The following is a 22,262-nucleotide window of genomic DNA, read 5'->3' as shown; positions in this document are numbered from 1 at the left end:
AGACATCCCAATTTCCTGGTTTTGGTGGGACCCAAGTCATTCCGATCCTAGGCGTACGGAGTTTGAGAAAGGTGATTTCTCACCGCTGGGTCCAGTGGCTGTTAGTGAGAGGCTAATGAGCTGCATCTCTAGAGACGCCCAGTAAAAAGGGGCTCAGTTGTGGGGACTATCGTCCAAGATCTGATTTGCTGAATACTGTGTAATTGCTGTAAGCATTGATTAAGTGCTTTGTGTGTTTAAGCCTGTGTTAGACTATTGTCTGCGAAAGTGATTAAGATACATGATTATGAATGCTGCAGGGATTAATCATTGGTGCGATTCAAAGAGATTATTCGTAACTGAGGCTTGTATTCTGACCAGGGTGGATATCTGCAGCTCAGATGAACTGCTGATTATAGTTTTAAATTCGGTTCCAGTATTAGGAAAAATAACAATCATGGAAAGGCTGTTTGACCAAACGGCGAGTAAAGATGTCGTTTTAGTTTAGACCAGCAGTGACGTGACAGGATTGGATCAGTCTGGGACGACTGGGGCATCTGGAGAGGTGGGGCCATTGGCCATCCATACTTTTACAGAAGAAGGCAGTGTAGGCGAGGGTGCAGAACTGGAATTCAAGTTTCCCGTCACTGAGGGCGGAGACTTTAAAGATAAGTTGCTCTCGTTTCTGTGGATTGAGAGGAAGGAGTTGTCCGATGTAAAAACTCTAATGAGTCCTTCAGTGAGTAGTGAAAATTCTGAGTTGGATTGGCCCTCATGTCCCTGGTGGATAAATGGCAAAGTGCATTGGCAGAGAGTCAAAGTTATTGCAGGCTGAGAATGTTTTCGGGAGTGAAGCCCACCCCCAAGGGGGAGGAGGAATATGAGACTTGGGCAGAGCAGACATCTTAGTTGGGGATGAGTGGCAGTTCTTAGATAATATGAAAAGACAGCGACTGGTAGAGAGTCTAAAAGGTCTGGCTGCTGAGGTGGTGAGGTCCTTAATGGCAGAAACTCCATTTGCCACTTCCATGGGCTCTGTGTAAGCGTTAGAAAGTGTTTCCGGCATGGCGGGAAGCCCAGTGGAGCTTATGATGAGGTTCAGGCATACGTTCCAGGAGAATGGGGAGAAACTTTCTGCCTGCATTTTTCAGCTCGAGAGACAGCTGCTTTGCTTGTGCCGTGAAGGGGCCATTCAACTAGCTGATGTGAATCAATTAAGGATCGACCAAGTGATGAAGGGATGACAGTCATGTGACATGATTGTTTTAAGCCTCCAAATGTCTCATAGGATGCATCCCCTCTGTCCCTTGAATTGAATTGACTTTATTTCATACATCCTTCACATACATGAGGAGTAAAAAGCTTTACGTTACATCTCCGTCTAAATGTGCAATCATAGTAATTTATAATAAATAGAACAGTTATTGTAACATAGAAATACACTCATTTCAGCATGAGTTCATCAGTCTGATGGCCTGGTAGAAGAAGCTGTCCCAGAGCCTGTTGGTCCTGGCTTTTACGCTGCGGTACCGCTTCCCGGATGGTAGCAGCTGGAATAGATTGCGATTGGGGCAATTTGGGTACCCAATGATCCTTCGTGACCTTTTTCACAACCATCTTTGTAAATGTCCTGAATCATGGGAAGTTCACAACTGCAGATGCACTGAGCTTCCGCACCACTCTCTGCAGAGTCCTGTGATTAAGGGAGGTACAGTTCCCATACCAGGCAGTGATGCAGCCAGTTGTTGAGCTGATCAGAGAAGTAAGAGAGGAGGAAAACGCGATGGAGGAGCGGGAGGCCTCCACCAGCAAGTCACAGCCCTCGGTCGTAGCTCCTGTTGCTGAAGTGACCCCTGATGTCACACAAGTGGGTGTATTGCAAGATGTAGTGAAGGATTTGAGAGCTGAGGTAACTTGATTGATATTGGCTGGTTTTGCTACCAAGCATGACAAAATCAATAGGAAGCTGAACCCACTGGTGGGACATACTAAGCAGAGGGCTGCTACTGAGCAGGGTCCTTTGATCAGGGGAGTGACCAGTATTGTCTGTTAGAACTGTAGAGAGGGGAGATGTTTCAAGTGGGATGGGGAAACCTTTGGAAAATGAACTAATGGGTACTTAAACAGAAGAGGAAGTTGGGAAACCTCAGAGACCCACTAAGGGTTTGTCTTGGCATCTCAGAGGGAACATGTTCCAATCAATGTATCAAGGAACACTCCACAGTGCAAAACCCTATTCCTGAAGGCCTCGTGGGTCCAGGCTCCAATGTATCCCTATGGATTGAGGATATTTATGCTAGAACCATAGTTGACACAGGTTCTCAGCATACTCTGCTGAACAGATCCTTCTACAACCGGTATTTGATGCCTTTACCATTGATACCACTCAGTGTCCTAGAGCTCTGGGGTCTTTTGATGGTTACTTGTTGTTGAAGCTGGAGTTTTAGGAAGCAGGTGTGAGGCCCTTGATGTGTTGGTGTTGGTCTGTCCGGACCCAACTGAGAAGAGTGAAGCTTCCATTCTTGTGGGAACAAATACTCCTATTGTGAAAAGGCTAGTTGGAGCCTACAAGGAGAGAATTGGAAAGAGCCCTCTGAAAACCTTGTCCATTCACCCGGTTTGAGAAAGTGCAAGCCCATCCTAGGCTGGATGATGAGTACCTACGAGGAACTGTGTTGTACACCCCATCCAAACCCATCATGTTATGGCCTGGGGAAGTGACTAAAGTGATGGGAAAGCCCAAATTTCCCAGAATGCCTGATGCCGAAGCCCTCCTGGTAGACACTCTGGAAGACCACGAAGAAGAGTCATACTTACCTGGTGAGGGCTGAGCCACAGAAACGGTTGGCTGTGCAGGTAAACAGGGTGACAGTGATTGTCAGGGACACCTTGGAGAGAGGGGTCACTCTCAAGGGGGGGATGCTGATAGCACATCTTTTCCAGTGACCATAATGTGAGAAAACCAGGAGAGTGACAATCTCCTGGATCAGGAAAGTTGACAGGCAAGTCATTCAACTTTGGTGACTCCCCTGTACCTGAATGTTGGAAAAGGAGACTGACGGAGAAGACATTCAAGTTCAAAAATGTCTTTTCTACTGACGAGTTTGATGTTAGTTGTTCCAAGAGTACTTGCCACACCATCCGAGTGACAGAAGACACCCCATTCAGAGAAAGGTCTTAGTGACTGACACCTGCAGAGATGGAGGACACCTGGCAGCATCTGTTGAAGCTGAAGGAAGCTGGGATTACCACTGAGTCCAGGAGTCCCTATTCATCACCCATAGTGCTGGTGAGGAAGAAGAATGGGAAGGTATGAATGGGTGTTGATCATCAGACACTAAACCAACATACGGTCCCTGACCAGTATAATGCTCTGAGGATCAAGGATGCACTGGCCTGTCTGAGTGGAGTGAGATGGTTCAATGTGACGGACCTAAGGAGTGGGTATTATCAGATACCCATGAGCAAAGCTGACAAAGAGAAGACAGCATTCATATGTCCACTTGGATTCTTTCAGTTTGAAAGAATGCCTCAGGGCACATCAGGAGCAGCAGCTACTTTCCAACGTGTTATGGAGAAGACTGTTGGGGACATGAACTTGCTTGACGTACAGGTGTTCTTGGACGAGCTCAGTGTTCGGGTTCACCCTGGAAGAGCACAAGACGAGGCTACTGAAGGTGTTAGTCCGCCTGAAAGCTGAAGGGATAAAACTGTCACTGGACAATTGCCAGTTCTGGATGATGTCTGTCAACTACATCGGTTAAATATAGTTTAATGGAATGGAGTAACTATGGGTCCGTCCAAGATAGAGGCAGTGACCATATGGCCAAGGCACAAGAATGTGAATGCTCTATGTTCTTTCCTTGGATTCTGTGGGTTCTACCTGAGGTTCATGATAGACTACTCCAAAGTAAGCCACCCTTTGAATCAGCTTCTGTGTGGTTATCCACCCTTGGGGAAGAAAGGGAGAAGGACAAAATGGGAAGATGGTGAAGTTTATCTTAGTCCTTCGGAGAAAGATGGGATGCAAAATGTGAAGAGGCCTTCTGTTAGCGTTTGCAAACCCCCAGTTGTCATATATACTGCATACAAGTGCCAGCAGAGAGGTCTCGAGGAGCATGCTATATCAGGATCAGGGCACAGGGTTGAAACCTGTCACTTTGTTGCCCTCTGAATGAAACTACCCCACGCACAAATTGGATTTTCTGGCATTAACATGGTTGATAACTTAAGTGACACTCTATATGGTGCCAAGTTTGAGGTGAGGACTGACAGCAATCAGACATGCAGAGGTACTTAGGAGTCTACATGCAAGACTTTCAGGAAGTTAACTTACAGACTGAGTCTGTGATAAAGAAGACAAATGCAATGTTGGTACTTATTTCAAGGGGGATAGAATGTAAATACAAGGAGATAATGCTGAGCCGCACTTGGAATATTGTCAACAGTTTTGGGCCCCATAGCTCAGAAAGGATACATTGTCATTGGAGAGAGTCCAGAGGAGGTTCACAAGGATGATTCCACAAATGAATGGGTTAACATGTGAGGAGCATTTGACAGCTTTGAGCCAAGACTCACTGGAATTTAGAAGAATGCGGGGGGGATCTCATTGAAATCTACCAAATGTTGAAATGACTAGATAAGGTGGATGTGGAGAGGATGTTTCCTATGGTGAGGGTATCCAGAACTAGAGGGCACAGCCTCTAAATTGAGTAGTGACCCTTTGGAACAGAGGTAAGGAGGATTTTTTTTTTTAGCCAGAGAGTAGTGAATCTGTGGAATGCTCTGCCACAGACTGCGGTGGAAGCCAAGTCCGTGGGTATAGTTAAGGTGAGGCTGATCGTTTCCTGATCAGTCAGGACATCAAAGGATATGGTGAGAAGGCAGGTGTATGGGGTTGAGTGGGATCTGGGATTAGCCATGATATAATGGCAGAGCAGACTCGATATGCTGAATGGCCTAATTCTGCTCCCACGTCTTATGGTTTTATGGTCTAATCCATTGACTTTTTTCCTGACAACAGTGAAATGGGATGCCACAGGCCATCGTTGGTTGGCGGTGTTGTCTGCCTATGATTTCAGCCTGAAGTACTGGCCGAGGAGCCAGAAAATTGATCTGGACGCATTGTCCCGACACACACATGAAGGGCCAAATATGGACGGAGAGTGGGAGAGCGTTCCTGACTCTGGAGTTAAAGCAATGTGCCAGTTTTCTGCCACGGGAAATCAGAGGCAAAGCAATGGCAGGTTAGAGCTGTGGGTCATTTGGGAGCATCTGGTTGGACCATTCCACAAGCTGACTGCAACCTGACCGCCCTGAATATGAGTCGTGGGGAAGTGACGACAGCTCAGCGAGATGACCCTCGTATAGGTACTGTCTGGTCAGCTGTTGCGAAAGGGATAGGACCCAAGCTGAAAAGATGAAACACCCTGCAATATTTCTACTGATGAGAGAATGGAACAAACTGGAGTTGAGGAACCAGGTTCGGTACCGGGTCATGTCTCATCTAGACAGGCCTCAGCATTCGCAGTTGGTTTTGCCTGAGAAGCATCGGAGGATTTTGTTGAAGTCATTTCATGCTGATTCAGGTCATTTGGGGTTTGACAAGATCTATGGATTGGTCAGAGATTGGTTCTACTGGCCCTGAATGAAGTCTGAGATTGAAGAGTACTGTAAACTGTGTATTCAATGTATTCGGAGGAAGACACTGACTATGAGGGCCGCTCCGTTATCCCATGTGTACAGCGCGGGGCCACTTGATCTGGTGTGTGTGGATTTCCTCTCCACAGAGCCTGATTACAGCATCACGGCAAATGTGTTGGTTATTGCTGATCACTGGACCAGATATGCTCAAGCTTTGCCTACAAACGATCAGAGGGCGTCTACCACGACCAAAGCGTTATGGGAAAAGTATTTTGTTCATTATGGCCTTCCAAGACATATATAAAACAATCAGGGAAGGATTTTGAGAGTAGGCCCATACATAAGTTACTGGGCATGCTTGGAGTCGAGAAGTCGAGGATCACGCCTTATCACCCTCAGAGTGATCCCCAGCCTGAGGGGGTCACCTGGACATGGCTAGACATATCCGGAACCCTGGATACCAGCAAGAAAAAGAAATAGAGTCAGCATATTGGGCATTTGGTCCACTGCTACAACTGTACACAGAACAAAGCTCAAACAAGAAAAAATCTGCAGATGCTGGAAATCCAAGCAACAAACAAAATGCTGGAGGAACTGGTGAAGGGTCTTGGCCCAAAATGTTGACTGTACTCTTTTCCATAGATGCCGCCTGACCTGCTGAGTTCCTGCAGCATTTAGTGTGCGTTGACAGAACGAAGCTGCTAGATACTCGCCGTACTACTTGATGTTCCGGCGTGAAGCGAGGTTGTCTGCAGACCTCTGTTTTGGGATTGGTGGGGAATATTTGCCACGGAAAACCTATTTTAAGTATGCGTCTGACTTGAGGAAGGATCTGCAAAAAGCTTATGCACTAGCAGGGTGTATAGACCTGTTAAAATTCTTCATCGGAACCACCTTTTACCTCTAGGGCAAGAGGTACGTATTGACCCAGAGCCTGACACGGACCTCACAGCTAGGAGGACTCTGCACCAAAGTGGAAGAACAGAGAGCCAATCAGTGGAGAGACCTAGAAAGGACCTAACCACTGAATGTTGTACAGACTCAGAGGACGAGGAGGTATACGTTACCTTACGCAAGCTCCCCAATAATCGATAAAAAGATTCCTGAACCTCCCTCCCCATGCTGACTCAGAGGAAGGGGGCTAGCAGTGGACAGGCAGACTCACGGCTAGACAACGAGGGAAAGCTGGGCTCCAAAGTAATTGGGAGTGAAGCTGAGCTCAGTCAAGTGACAAGGGGTTCTGGGTTGCCGGAGGGCAGGAGTAACCGACAGGGGAAGGTTTCCCCCAGTAGACCAGAGAGATCCCAAGGAGTGCTCGGGGCTGAAGAAGCTGAAGATGGAATATAGAGGACCCAAAAAGTCAGGAAACCCACAGAAATAGTTGGCCTGTGACGCACCGGAGAAACAGAGTGTTGTATCTAACTCCCCTGTTAGATATGTCACTACCATTTACAAATGGATTGGAGGTCCTGACATCACAAAATTCCTTTGGAAAGTGTTATTAATGATGGGTTGGTAAATTTCAAAGTCATGAGGATATGACTATTTTTGGTGGGAAGAGAGTAATGCCCTGGTTAAGATTTTACTGCTAATGTGTAGGGTAGTTCATTTAATGGTTTTCTGTAGAAGCAGTGTGTTCTGCTGGTAGTGTTTGAATTACCATTAAAGATAAGAGGTTGTGATGTTCAGCTGAGGAATGTCGAGCTAGCCAATTAGGATGATGGAATTGGCTGAAGGTTCTCGAGAAAGCTGTGCAGAGAGGTTTTGTGAGGGACATCGGGGTGGGTTGAGGTCTTTTTCGGAGGGAGATGGAGAGAGGAGAAGCTCGAGAAAACTAGCTGTGGGATTTGATCCAACTGGAATGTGTGGTTCGATGGAATCCAAGATGGGAAATTCTACAGGTGACTGGTGAATAGGAGCTGGCGACGTGAGTAAAACAGACACATCCAGCTTTTGGAAGATCTGAGCTCTAACCTTGTGCACAGTTGACCGTTTTAATTATAATAGGCCCTTTTGTTTTTTTTCCTTTTTTCTTTAATAACGGTTTGGTTAAGTTGATATTCATCAATATACTTTCTTTATAATTGTATACATTGTACAATCTGTTATTTCTTGCCAACAGCTAATTGAATGGTGGCAGTATTTACAATTTTCGCACAATCGGGGTTCAGATGGTTGAAACATCCCAACTTCCTGGTTTTGTGGGACCCATTTCATAACGACCCTAGATGTATGGAGTTTGAAAAAGCTGGTTTCCTCAGTGCTGAGTTCAGTGGTTGTTAGCGAGGGGCTAACCAGCCACCTCTCCAGAGACACCCAGTAAAAAGGAGTTTCATGTTTATCTGGACATGGAAGATGAAGATTACTCACATTTTGCATGGGGTTCCCAGCCTCCTCCATTGGGATATCTTCAAACGTTTTCACCCTTGTTGCAAACCTCATCTGATTCCCCTCACTTATAAGACTCGGCAAAGATACACAGTTATAATATCTAAGAAGAAATAAGTTCCACTGAGACAGAGACATTGGTGATCAAAGCCCATATCCCAATACCAATCCAGCACAGCCCACATCCCAACACCAATCCAGCACAGCCCACATCCCACCACCAACCCAATACAGCCCACAACCCAACACTGACCCAGCACAGCCCACATCCCAACACCAATCCAGCACAGCCTCACATTCCAAAGCCAATCCAGCACAGACCACATCCCAACGCCAACCCAACACAGCCAACATCCCAACGCCAACCCAACACAGCCCACATCCCAACGCCAACCCAACACAGCCCACATCCCAACACCAACCCAACACAGCCCACATTCCAATACCAACCCAACACAGACCACATCCCAACACCAACCCAAACCAGCCCACATCCCAACATCAACCCAACACAGGTCAGATCCCAACACCAACCCAACACAGGTCACATCCCAACACCAACCCAACACAGGTCACATCCCAACACCAACCCAACACAGCCAACATCCCATCACCAACCCAACACAGCCAACATCCCATCACCAAACCAACACAACCCACATCCCAACACCAACCCAACACAGACCACATCCCAACACCAACTCAACACAACCCACATCCCAACACCAACCCAACACAACCCACATCCCAACACCAACCCAACACAACCCACATCCACTTCATGTGTAATACAACCAACTGCCAGGACCAATTCTCAACATTCTGTTATACAACCGCCAACCCAGCAATCGCACAGAATGCCAACTCAACATAAACCACAATTCACTCCTGCCCCCCCCCAAGTAAGTTAATTATCAACACTTAAATACCCAACATGCAATTGAGGTGACTTGAATGAGGAGTACAAGATGGTAAGAGGAGGCGTAGATAGAGTGAACAGCCAGGGACTTCTTCCCAGGGTGGAAATGGCTAATATGAGAGGCCATAATTTTAAGGTGACTGGAGGAGAGTATATGGTGGTGGTGGGGGAGAATGTCACAGGTAGGTTTTTTTTTACTGAGAGCTGCTGGTGTGTGCAACACTCTGCCAGGGGTGGTGATAGGGACATTTAAGAAACTCCTAGGCACACGGATGATAGAAAAATGGAAGGTTATATTGGAGGGAAGGATTAGCTTGTTCTTACAGTACGTTATAAAGCCAGTTTATCTTGGTGATGAAGGGTCTGTACTGTTCTATGATCTAATGGTAACCAACTCAGCACAACCCTCAACAGAACCATTGCTCCCCTTAAGCTGCCCAGGTGCGCGGTCACGCAGTAACTAAAATGCTCCCGTGCACATAGCCTTTGTTGCCGTGCAGCTGGAATTTTCTTTCATATAATGTTAATATAAAATGCTGTGCAGTTTTCAGGTAAAAATTTCCAGCTTAGAGCAGTGGTTGGTCTGCACAGCTGATGAAAAAAGAAATCCACAAGATGTGAAAATAGATGGGAGAGCATGTTGCGATGAGAGTATTATACTGTAGACAATTGGTAAAGTGGTAATCTGTGTTATTTTTGTCACATCTGAAAAAGTTGTTTTGCATACCATCCAGGCAGATTATTTCATTGCAACAGGCATTGAGGTAAAACAGGGTAAAACAAATCTGGTGTTACATTTATAGAGAAAATGCAGAGCAGGTAGACAGTATGGTGCAGCGCCATATCAAGATAGATTGTGAGGTCAAGAGTCCATTTTATCATACTAAGGAACTGTTCAATAGTCTTATGACAACACAAAAGAAGCTGTCCTTGCACCTGGTGCTACGTGGTTTCAGTCTTTTTATCTTTTACCTGATGGGAGAGGGGGGAAGAGAGAATGTCTGGGGTGGCTGCGGTCTTTGATCATGCTAGCTGCTTTACTGAGACAGTGAGAAGTGTAGACAGAGTCCATGGAGGGGAGACTGGTTTCTGTGGTGTGGTGTGCTGAGCTGTGTCCACAACTCTCTGCAGTTTCTTGCGATCACGGGCAGAGCTATTGCCAGACTGAGCGGTGATCCAGACAGGATGTTTTCTGTGGGGCATTGATAAAAATTGGTGAGGGTCACCAGGGACGTGCCAAGTGGAATAAGTGGGTGAGAATACGCCAGGTGGAGTTTGGTGGGAGAAAGTGCAAGGTTTTGCACTTTGGTAAGAGGAACCTAAAATTCATTCCCTGATCCAACACTCAACAGAACACTGACCCAAATACCAATGCAACATTTTCCAATACACCAATGTCAGCACAGCCTGAGTTCCAGACTGCAGCCCTGTGTGCATGAATGTACATATGACTGCGTGTGTGTGTGTGTGTGTGTATGTGAATGCTTATGTGAGCACATTTGTGAGTGAGTGTGAGAGGGAGAGAGTGTGTGTGTGTGTAGTCCAGGCGTTGGGGGGGGGGGGGGTGGTTGAGGGCCTAGTTATTACCACAAACAGATACATGTGGAGCACGAAGTGAGGTAGTAGATAGGTGCCTGGTAATAATGTAGTGATATAGTACCCCCCTTCCCCTGCAGTGCTGTGGGTGAGGGGTAGCTGGTGACAACGGTTGTGTGAGAATCCAGGGATTAGGGGTGATGGCAAGCGAGGGCTGTACAATTTGGTGGTGGTGGTGACGACTGTGTGCTGGCATTGGGGTAAAACATTGTGGAAAGTGCTGGGCTGGGAGGGTGGGGACAGTGGCATCAGAGGTATAGAACATTGCTGCCGTGGGTCTCTGTGACTGGCTAATGATGTGAGTGTTTGATGGTTGGATTGGCTCCCTGCCTGAGGGGGTGGAAAGCTCCTCAAGTACTGGTTACATTTCAGCCTCGTGCTCCAGATCAACAGTTACCTGGTGCAGAGAGGAGAGAGTCACTCAGGATCACTCCTGGTTGGCCTGCTCCTGGTCCAGTCCAAACTGGCCACTCGTCAGGTCTAGGCAGCAGGCAGTCGAGGGTTCTGCCCCTCTTCCAGGGTTACATGCCTGCCCAGGTGCCCCTGGAGAAGGAGCCCACGGTGTCCATAGCTACAGTGGAAAATTTAAAGGACCGACGGGCCCCACAAGGGATCAAGTGTGTTTTAGACAGTGATAATTGACTTTTAATTTGAAAATACAAGTGTGTTTTAAGTCCTGAACGTCATATAAAAGCGTATTTCTGTGATACAATTATCATTTGAATAAACTTCTGTATATGAAGTAGAGATAGAATGGACTGAGTCTGGCAATATTAGAACATACCAACACAAGAACATAAGAAATAGGAGCAGGAGTCGGCCATCTGGCCCGTCGAGCCTGCTCCGTCATTCAATAAGATCACGGCTGATCTGGCCATGGACTCATCTCCACCTACCTGCCTTTTCCCCATAACCCTTAATTACTGAGGTAGCCTCCACTGCTTCATTGGACAGAGAATTCCACAGATTCACTACTCTCTGGGAAAAGCAGTTCCTCCGCATCTCTACCCTAAATCTACTCCCCCGAATCTTGAATCTATGCCCCCTAGTTCTAGTCTCACCTAACAGAGCCATCCTTTCTAATCAGTTTATTGAGCGTGTTGACATCTGTATTCACCCGTGCTGATGCCATTACCCCAGCACACAAGGTTGTATAGTCATACTTTATTGATCCCGGGGGAAATTGGTTTTCGTTACAGTTGCACCATAAATAATATAGTAATAGAACCATAAATAGTTAAATAGTAATATGTAAATTATGCCAGTAAATTATGAAATAAATCCAGGACCAGCCTATCGGCTCAGGGTGTCTGACCCTCCAAGGGAGGAGTTGTAAAGTTTGATGGCCACAGGCAGGAATGACTTCCTATGACGTTCTGTGTTGCATCTCGGAGGAATGAGTCTCTGGCTGAATGTACTCCTGTGCCCACCCAGTACATTATGTAGTGGATGGGAGACATTGTCCAAGATGGCATGCAACTTAGACAGCATCTTCTTTTCAGACACCACCGTCAGAGAGTCCAGTTCCATCCCCACAACATCATTGGCCTTACAAATGAGTTTGTTGATTCTGTTGGTGTCTGATACCCCCAGCCTGCTGCCCCAGCACACAACAGCAAACGGGATAGCACTGGCCACCACAGACTCGTAGAACATCCTCAGCATCGTCCGGCAGATGTTAAAGGACCTCAGTCTCCTCAGGAAATAGAGATGACTCTGACCCTTCTTGTAGACAGCCTCAGTGCTCTTAGATCAGTCCAGTTTACTGTCAATTCGTACTGGTGACAACAGACTGGTAGAACATGTGAAGGAGAGGCCTGCATATTCTAAAGGACCTCAGTCTCCTCTGGAAGTAGAGGTGACTCTGGCCCTTCTTGTACACAGCCTCTGTGTTGGTGCTCCACTCAAGTCTGTTATCTAGGTGCACCTCCTGTTCCATGCCACATCCACGTCCTCACCGTCAATAGTAACAGGGAGCAATACAGGCTTAGTCTTCCTAAAGTCCATCACCATTCTCCATTGTCTTTCTGATGTTGAGCCGCAGATGATTCAGCTTGCACCAATTGACAAAGTCCTCCCTGTATTCATCCTCCTGTCCTCCCTTTATACACCCAACTGTTGCTGAGTCATCAGAGAATATCCACAGATGACATGACTCTAAAGTGCGAGGGTTAGCATATCAGGAGCACTTGATGGATCTGGCCTGTACTCACTGGAGTTTAGAAGAATGAGAGGGGATCTCATGAAACCTACCGAATATTGAAAGGCCTAGAGAGAGTGGATGTGGACAGGATATTTCCTATAGTGGGGGAGTCTAGCACTAGAGAGCACAAGCTCAGAATAGAGGGATGAACATTTAGAACAGAGATGAGGAGGAATTTCTTTAGATGGAGGTAGTGAATCTGTGGAATTCATAGAACATAGAAAACCTACAGCATAATACAGGCCCTTCGGCCCACAAAGCTGTGCCGAACATGTACTTACCTTAGAACTACCTAGGCTTACCCATAGCCCTCTATTTTTCTAAGATAATTCATTGCCACAGATGGCTGTAGAAGCCAAGTCATTGGGTATATTTAAAAGTTGATAGGGTTTTGATTAGTCAGGGCATCATATGTTACAGATAGGAGGCAAGAGAATAGGGTTGAGAGGGAAAATAAATAAGCCATGATGGAATGGCAAACAGACTCAATAAGACTCGGACCTTTATAACCATATGTGATATGAAACTGTAAATAGTGTGTCTTATTAAGTCCTATATACTGTCTAATAGTGTATCACTGTGATATTACAGCATAGTGCAAACCCTTTGGCCACAATGATACTGTAATTATCTGAATACATTTCTGTATAAAGTAGTGTGGTCGCTCGAGCTGAGTATGATGTTCTCACAAGGGGTTATTCCCTCAATGAAGAATGCCCGTGCGTAACTTTGTTTAACATGTGGAGGCTGGTGAATGTGCAGCCACCACATAGTCCTGAAGAGAGAATGGTGAATCTGTGGAATTCTTTGCCACAGGCAGCTGTGGGGAATAAATCTTTATGTATACTTAAGGCAGAGGTTGGTGGATTCTTGATTGGTCAGGGCATGAAGGGATACAAAAAGGCAGGAGACTGGGGCTGAGAGGAAAATTGGACCAGCCATGATGAAATGGTGACACAGACTCCATGGGCCAAATGGTCCAGTCCTGCTGCTATATCTTATGGCCTTATGAACAGATCAGGGTCAAGGTCAGGGTCAGTGGCATGGAATGCAAGATGACAAGGGACCCTTCACTGCTGCAGGCCTCCTCCACCTTCACTGTTGTTGTGATGTGCCAATATCTTCCACCAGCTCCACTGATGAGGTCTTGGTTTGATCGCTCTTTGTATGGAACCTCCCCTTGACCTTATCACTACGGGTGACCCTACCAGGAGCTAAGCTCCAGATGGCATCACATTTAGGATCTCAGGAACTCACAAGGCTCTCCACCATGACAAGTGACAATACTTGGAAAAGTTCTGCATATAAAAAAATGTGGGAATGGCTGAGACTGCTCTGGGAGAGGAACTGAGTGGACTGACGGTAGAGAGGCAGGTGCCCGAAACAGGAGAAGGTGCAAACCTCACGATTGCTTACCGTGGTCCTATACTGTCACATCGTATCCTGGATTCAGACACCTTGGCGGCCCCACGAGCCAGGGATGAATGGAAATGGGAGAAGGCTAGATCTCCTTCGGTGGCCTGCAGCACACTGAGGGGGATGTAATCCTTACCGTCCTGGAGAAACAGACACCCTTGAGTATACATGGCACCACTCACAGTCACAGACACCCCAGAACCCTTTCATTTTTAAGGTGCAGGATGTTCATACAGATCAGATCATTCAAGATCCAAGATTATTTATTGTCATTCTTCAGTACACAAGTGTAAAGGAGAACAAAATATTTGTTATTCTGGAGCCAATTCAGCACACAAAAGCACAATAAGATAATGAACACAATAACGATAAATACATTAGATAACTTATATGTCCATAAAGTGACACTTGGTACTGGAGTGTTTGTACAGAATTGATGACAGGAAATTATAAAGTAGTGGTGGTGAGAGTGAGGAGTGGGATTAGTGGGTTGAGGTTTTGATCAGGTGGTCCTGGTCTGGATGCTATGTAGACTCCTCCCTGAATGGGAGTGGAGCAAACAGTCCATGAGCAGGGTGGGTGGGATCCTTCATGATGTCACTGGCCCTTTTCAGGCACCTTTCTGTATATCTGATTCGCAATTACTTCAGAAGCTGACGGTGTAGTGTGTGTTGGGCTGAGCCCGTACAGGCCCGGGGTCTCACCTGTTGCACGTTAGCTTGCAGCAAGTCCCCAAGTATCTCCACCAGGTCAGAGAAGGTTGGTCTGTCCTTTGGATCTCCTTGCCAGCTGTTCAGCATGATGCGATAGCTAGGGAACAAGAAGATTATCATCAGTTGGTCATCTGCTGATTAAAGGGTTTCAAGAAAGTCAAACTTTCTGGTGAGTGAACTAACAGGTGATGGTTTACAGTTAATGTATGCAGTAATAGTTATAGGGAAAGGCTAGAAAGAGTGGATGTGGAGAGGATCTTTCCTGAAGTGGGGGGGGGGGGGGGGGAATCTAGGACCAGAGGACACAGCTTCAGAACAGAGGGATGTCCATTTAAAACAGAGATGAGGAGGAATTTCTTTAGCTAGACGGTGGTGAATCTGTGGAATTCATTGCCACAGATGCCTGTGTAGGCCAAGTCGTTGGGTACATTTAAACGAGGAGGTTAACAGGTTCTTGATCAGTAAGAGTGTCAAAGGTTACCGGGAGAAGGCACGAGAATGACGTTGAAAGGGATAATAAATCAGCCATGATAGAATAGCCGAGCAGATTCGATGGGCCAAATGGCTTAATTCTGCTCCTATGTCTTATATCTTATGGACTAAGGTTTTGAGTACAGGAGTTGTGATGTTCTGTTGAAATTGTATAAAACATTAGTGAGACCAAATTTGGAGTATTATGTGCAGTTGTAATCACCTACCTACAAGAAAGATATCAATAAGAATGACAGGGTATGGAGAAAGTTACAAGGATGCTTTCAGGACTTGAGGACCTAAGTTATAGGAGGAGATTGAATAAATTATAACTTTATTCCCTAGAGTGTAAGGGAATGAGAGGAGATTTAATAGAGGTATACAATATTATGAAGGGTATAGACATGGTAAATGCAAGAAGGTTTTTTCCACTGAGGTTGGGTGAACTAGAGGTCTTAGTTAACTGTTGTCAGAGAGGAGGATGCTGTGGGCAGCTTAATCCCTGTGAATACACTGCACACACCGGCCATCAGTCGTCACTCAGTGCAGAATAGAACTAGAGGTTATTGGTGAAGTATGAAAGGTGAAGTGTTTAAGGGGAACCTGAGGGGGAGCTTCTTCACTCAGAGGGTGGTGAGAGTGTGGAACGAGCTGCCAGCGCAAGTAGTCAATGTGAGCTTGATTTCAACAGTCAAGAGAAGTTTGGATAAGCACACGGATGGCAGGGCTACGGATCAGGTGCAAATTGATGGGAGTAGGCAGATTAAATGGTTTGGCACAGACCAGATGGGCCGAATGGCCTGTTTCTGTGCAGTATTTATTTATGACTCTGGTGGATTTTACACAGTACTCAATGTTATTCCTATAAATAACAATACACACTTCAAATTCCCTTTTAATAATCTGGCAGAGTCAGGACTAATGGATTTTACACAGAACTCAAAGTTATTCCTATCAATAGCACATCACACTTCCAGCTTTGCTGCATGACCTGCTGAGTTCCTCCACCGTTTTCGAGATTTTCAGCATCCACAGAATCTCGTGTTCTTTTTGTATGTCAGCAAAGACTCTAGGGTGGACAGCATTCTAACCGGTTGCATCTGTACAGGATCGGAAAAAGCTGCAGTAAGTTGTAAACTCAGCTAGCTCCATCATGGGCACTAGCCTCCCCAGCATCGATGACACCTTCAAAAAGTGATGACTCAAAAAAGTGACATCTGTCATTAAGGACCTCCATCACCCAGGACATGTCCTCTTTTCATTGCTACCATTAGAGAAAGGTACAGGAGCCTGAAGACCCACACTCAATGATTTAGAACAACTTCCCATCTGCCATCAGATTTCTGAATGGACAATAAACCCTGAACACGACCTCACTTTTTTGTTCCCTTGTCACACTCCCTCTTTTCTTCTTTTTTTCATTCGTTCATCAGGGAATGAGATGGGCAGGTGACTGAAGTTTGTGTAGTGAAACACTTTGCATCTGATGATTAAAATCCCATTAGTTTCAAGGTAGTTATGGAAAAGGATAGGTCTGGTCTGTGGGTTGAGATTCTAAATTGGAGAAAGGCCCATTTTGACGGTATCGGAAACGATCTGACAAGTGTTGATTGGGACACAAACACAAAACAATCTGCAGATGCTGGAAATCCAAAGCAACAGACACAAAATATTTTGTGTGTGTTAACTGGATCAGTATATTTGCAGATGACACTAAGATTGGGGGTGTAGTGGACAGCGAAGAAGACCATCAAAGCTTGCAGTGGTAACTAGACCAACTGCTGAAATGGGTTAAAAAATGGCAGATGGAATTTAATGCAGACAAGTGTGAGGTGTTACATTTTGGGAGGACCACCAGGATAGGTCTTACATGGTGTGTGGTAGGGTTTTGAGGAGTGCGGTTGAACAGAGGGATCTGGGAATACAGATCCATAATTCCTTGAAAGTGGCATCACAGGTAGATTGGGTCGTAAAGAAAACCTTCATACACTGGCCTTCAGAAATCAACGTACAGGAGTTGGGATGTTATGTTTGAAACTGTGTAAGACATTGGTGTGGCCTATTTTGAAGTTTGGCAGTTTTACCTACAGAAAAGATATCAATAAGATTGAAAGGGTACAGAGAAAATTTATGAGGATATTGCTAGGACTTGAGGACCAGAGTTACAGCAAAAGGCTGAGTAAGTTCTGACTTTGTTCCCTAGAGCATGAGAGGGGAGATTAGATAGAGGTATACAAAATTATGAGGGGTATAGATAGGGTAAATGCAAGCAGACTTTTTCCACTGAGGTTGGGTGAATCTACAACTAGTGTCATGGGTGAAATATTTAAGGGAAACATGAGTATTGGGCACGTGGCCAAGTGGTTAAGGCGTTCGTCTAGTTACCTCAAGGTTGCTAGTTCAAGCCTCAGCTGTGGCAGCGTGTTTGTGCCCTTGAGTAAGGCACTTACATCACACATTGTTCTAGTCTGTGTGAGGAGTGGCGCCCCACACAGACTTCCAATCTGCGCTTTGTAAGGCATGAAAATGCCCAATGCAGGCCTCTCATGGTCTGAGTCGACGTTCCCTCCCTGAGTGGGAACGTCTTCACTCAGAGGGTGGTGGGAGTGCAGAGTGAGCTGCCAGCACAAGTGATGGATGCAAGGTTGATTTCAATATTTAAGAGGAATTTGAATAGGTATGGTCGACTATGGGTCAATGGGACTAGGCAGAGTAATGGATTTGCACAGACCAATAGGCCAAAGGGCCTGTTTCTGTGCTGGAGTTTCTATGACTCTATCTATTTGATGATGATGATGATAATATATAATATATTCTTATTGCAATAATGTTTCTGCAAAACAGTGATATATATTAGTAAAATGAACCTGATTCTATGAGGTGTTAAACAATTGCTGTCTGAACGGGGTTTGTACTTTCATTCCGTGACTGTGTGGGTTTCTCCCAGGTGCTCCGGTTTCCTCCCACACCCTAAGGTGTGCAGGTTAGGGTTAGTAAGTTGTGACATACTGTGTTGGCACCGCGAACTTGGCAATGCCTATGGACCGTCCCCAGCACATCCTCAGATGCAACAACACATTTCACTGTATGCTTCAATGTGACAAATAAAACTAATATTTAATCACCTCAGTACATGTCACATTAAACCACTAAACCCCTGAGTGTTCATGGGTGAAACTGGACAAAACGCTATAGAAATTTAACTCTTTTAGCCGCAGGATCACAGGGGTGGGGAAGAGACATCCTCTTACATTTCTTCTGTTGCGTATTCTGGAGCCCTCATCCTGGTTCCTTCCCTCAGCCGTTGGCAGAATTCCTCATTGATCTGTACTCCAGGATAGGGAGAGACACCTGGAATGACAGGGGAGATCAGCCTGGTACTGACAAGGTGAACAGGAGGGGAGATTCAAGCTCAAGTTTAATTATCATTGAACCATACATGAATATCTTTCATGAGGACCACAATCCTGTTTTGTGGTTTGGAGGCTCGCGTGCCTCAATGACCTGGAGAGGCTTGCGTGCCTCAATGCTGGCTCTTGGTAGGGTTACCCATGCTAAACAGGTCAAAGGGTAGAGCTCTGATGAAGAGTGGTCCACTGATCCTCCAGGTTCGGGGGTTCAGCTCCGGGCTAACAATCCTGACTAGTAAAACAAAACTGTTACGGAAACAGCCATGGAGAGTCCTTTTACATCTATATGTGATGGTATTCCTGAGTCTCCACCCAGAATTTGCAAGGCTGACAGTAGTGAAAACTGAGAGGAAGCTACAGGCACGATAAAGGTAGCCCTGAACACCACCGGAGATGGAGGACCTTCATTGCTGCCCTAAGCATCTACGGCGTAACGGCCAAAAGCAAGTTGGACGAATATAGTCAAAGAAAACAGCATTTCTCTGAGGCCAAGGTGCAACACGCATTACCACCAGCACAGTGCACACATGGTTAAGATTTAGAAAAAAATACAGTCACAAAGAAAACAAAGATAAAAATAATACAGCCCAAGTCCCTGAGTGGCATGATTGTAGTCCTGGTCCAGCTTGTTCTTCCACCAAGCGAACACAGGAGAGCAGAGCGGCAGGACGGCCCCCTCACCTAGAGAGAAGATCTCCCACAGGAGGACGCCAAACGACCATACGTCACTCTGGGTGGTATAGACTTTATCGAAGATGCTTTCCGGAGCCATCCACTTTAGCGGGAGACGAGCCTTGAGCAAAGGAGGGAAAGTGGGAGTTACAACCGGCCGTTCACTCTTGAGCACATCCCAAACTAACCAAAAAGCCAAAAAGAATTTGAGCTGAACTTGACTTTGAGAATTTGAAACTGAAATTGATTTATACCATTATGAGAGGCAGAAATAGGATCAGAATCTTTTCCCCATGGTAGAAATGTCACAAACTAGAGGACATGCTTTTAAGGTTAGAGAAGGTAAGTTTAAAGATGATATGAAGCATAAATGTTTGTTTGTTTGTTTGTTTGTTTTTTTACACAGAGAGTGGTAGGTGCCTGGAATGGTTACCAGGACTAGTAGTGGAAGCAAACAGTCTGATGGAGATGAAAGCGGCATTAAGATAAATAGCTGAAAATGAAAGGAATTCACTTAATCTCCAGATTCCCTTAAACACCATGTAAGGTTCAATACCAAGCACAGAAGAAAGGACAGAGATGAGGAGGAATTTCTTTAGCCAGAGAATGCTGAACCTGTGGAATTAATTGCCATGGATGACTTGTCGCCACACCCTGGAGTACATTTAAAGCAGAGATTGCTAGATTCTTGATTCATCAGGGCATCAAAGGTTACAGGGAGAAGTCAGGATAATGGGGTTGATAGGGATAATAAATCAGGCATGATGAAATGATGGAGAAGACTCGATGGGCCAAAAGGCATGATTCTACTACATCTTATGGTCTTAGACCATATGACCATAAGATAGAGGAGTAGAACTGGACCATTTGCCCCATCGAGTCTGCTCCACCATCTCATTATGCCTGATCCGATTTTCCTCTCAGCCCCAATCTCCTGCCTTCCCCCCATATCCTTTTATCCTAATGGAATGGAGGTATGTGAATGATACACGGGAGGTATAAATTTATAGACAAAAGGAGTTTGTACATTCTCCCAATGACAGTGTGGATTTCCTCAGGTGCTCCAGTTTCTTCCACATTCCAAGCACGTACGGGTTAGGGTTAAGTGGGTTGTGGGCATGTTATGTTGACGCCAGAAGCCTGGTGACACTTGCGGGCTGCCCCCAGCACAACCACAGACTGTGTTGTTGTTGATACAAGTAATACATTTTACTGTATGTTTCGAAGCACATGTGACAAATAAAGATAACCTTTTAAAAATGTTTGAATAACTGTTACTCAGAATTGAGAACTTCACTGCTCTATATACATTTTAGAACTATTTTATCAATACAGTATACTTTGAGATGTAAAAATAGTTTAATAGTTTCTTCTTATCTATGCTGTTGAATGTTTACATCTTGAACTCCTCAGTTAGAGTTATACAGAGTAAAGTCCACCCTGCTCTCCCCCACCACGCAGGAATCACAGGTAAACTCTCCTCAGTTAAAGTTATAGAGTAAACCCCACTCTACTCCCTCCGACCATACAAAACAGCACAGGTAAAACGTAAACATTCTACACAAGAAGCAGGAGAAGGCCATTCGGCTGTTTTGTGCCTGCTGTCCCATTCAGTAATGTGGGGTAGCATGATCACAGTGGCAAGTGTAATGCTATTACAGTGCCAGCGACCCAGATTCAATTCCCAGTGCTGTCTGTAAGGAGTTTGCAACCGCCAGTGAGGATCTGAGGTGTACTGACTATACTGAACCCTGCCATTTTTTTAAAGACTAGAGAGGGGTTTGTTACATCAGTCTGTGGTGTGATTTACTTGTTGCCCAAGGAGGGACTGACCTGTGAAATCAACAGAGGGAAACCCGGAAAATTGGTTTACAGTTATAACAGAGGATCGGAAGGATTATGAGAGGCATGGATAACATAGATAGTGAAATATTTTTTTCCATCCTACAGATTTGAAAAACATGAGGACAGGAGATTGTAAGGGGAATTTAGGGGTAACTGAGAAGGTGATAGCTGGAACTTGCTGCCAGAAGAGACCATGAAATCAGATACTGTCACTGTGTTTTAGCATTTAGACACTGAAGTATAGAGAGATGTGGCACTAATGTGGGCAACTAGCACAGAGTTATAGAACACTACAGCAGAGAAACAGGCCCTTTGGCTTATCTAGTCCTTGCCAAACTGTTAATGTGCCCTCAGACCTGCTCCCGGACTATACCCTTCCATACCCTTCCCATCCATGTACCTATCCAAATTTCTCTTAAATGTTGAAATTGATCCCACAGCCACCACTTAGATGAGAAAAAAACGTCAGCATGAAGGTGGTAGGCTGAATGGCCTGTTCTGTGCTGTACCCCCATCTGGCTCTGTCTATTAGGCCAGGGTCCGTGGGATGGGCCGGTCACCAGTGCGAATGGAAGTGAGCTGTCATGGATTGACCTTCATGGGATTCTCCTGTGTAAGGTGACCTCCGACATCAGTACACCAACCATGGGTGGTCCTATGCCCCCTTGCCCTCCTCTCTGCTACCAGTCAGCAGCATAACACCTGGAGCAGAATGAGGGCATTTGGCTCATCATCTGAGCCGCCATTTCATCAAGGCTGATTTATTATCCCTCTCAACCCCATACTCCTGCCTTCTCCCAGTGATCTTTGATGTTCTTACTAATCAAAAACCTATCAACCTCTGCTTTAAATATACCCAATGACCTGGCCTCCACAGCTGTCTGTGGCAATGAATTCCACAGGATTACTATCCTCTGGCTAAAGAAATCCCTCCTCATCTCTGTTCTAAATGGATGCCCCTCTATTCTGAGGTTGTGCCCTCTGGTCCAAGACTTACCCACCATAGG

The 22,262-nt window shown here is 45.6% G+C and overlaps 1 protein-coding gene across 10 annotated transcripts in view; it reads right to left on the bottom strand.

Annotated features, from left to right (window-relative positions):
• flt4 (fms related receptor tyrosine kinase 4) overlaps window positions 1-22,262 on the bottom strand; it is a 264,141-nt gene that overhangs the window by 14,386 nt on the left and 227,493 nt on the right. For all 10 annotated transcript variants that reach the window (XM_072264095.1, XM_072264102.1, XM_072264100.1 and 7 more), the window contains 5 exons: window positions 19,420-19,531; window positions 18,580-18,679; window positions 14,849-14,954; window positions 14,145-14,284; window positions 7,993-8,113 (listed from right to left, as the gene is read on the bottom strand). In XM_072264095.1, coding sequence (XP_072120196.1) covers window positions 7,993-8,113; window positions 14,145-14,284; window positions 14,849-14,954; window positions 18,580-18,679; window positions 19,420-19,531 — 579 coding nt within the window. The remainder of the gene's footprint in view (window positions 1-7,992; window positions 8,114-14,144; window positions 14,285-14,848; window positions 14,955-18,579; window positions 18,680-19,419; window positions 19,532-22,262) is intronic.

Source organism: Mobula birostris, chromosome 7, assembly GCF_030028105.1.
Source record: "Mobula birostris isolate sMobBir1 chromosome 7, sMobBir1.hap1, whole genome shotgun sequence".
NCBI classification, from domain to species: Eukaryota; Metazoa; Chordata; class Chondrichthyes; order Myliobatiformes; family Myliobatidae; genus Mobula; species Mobula birostris.
Note: the sequence above shows the minus strand (reverse complement) of the source record. Positions and strands in the feature narration are given on the sequence as shown.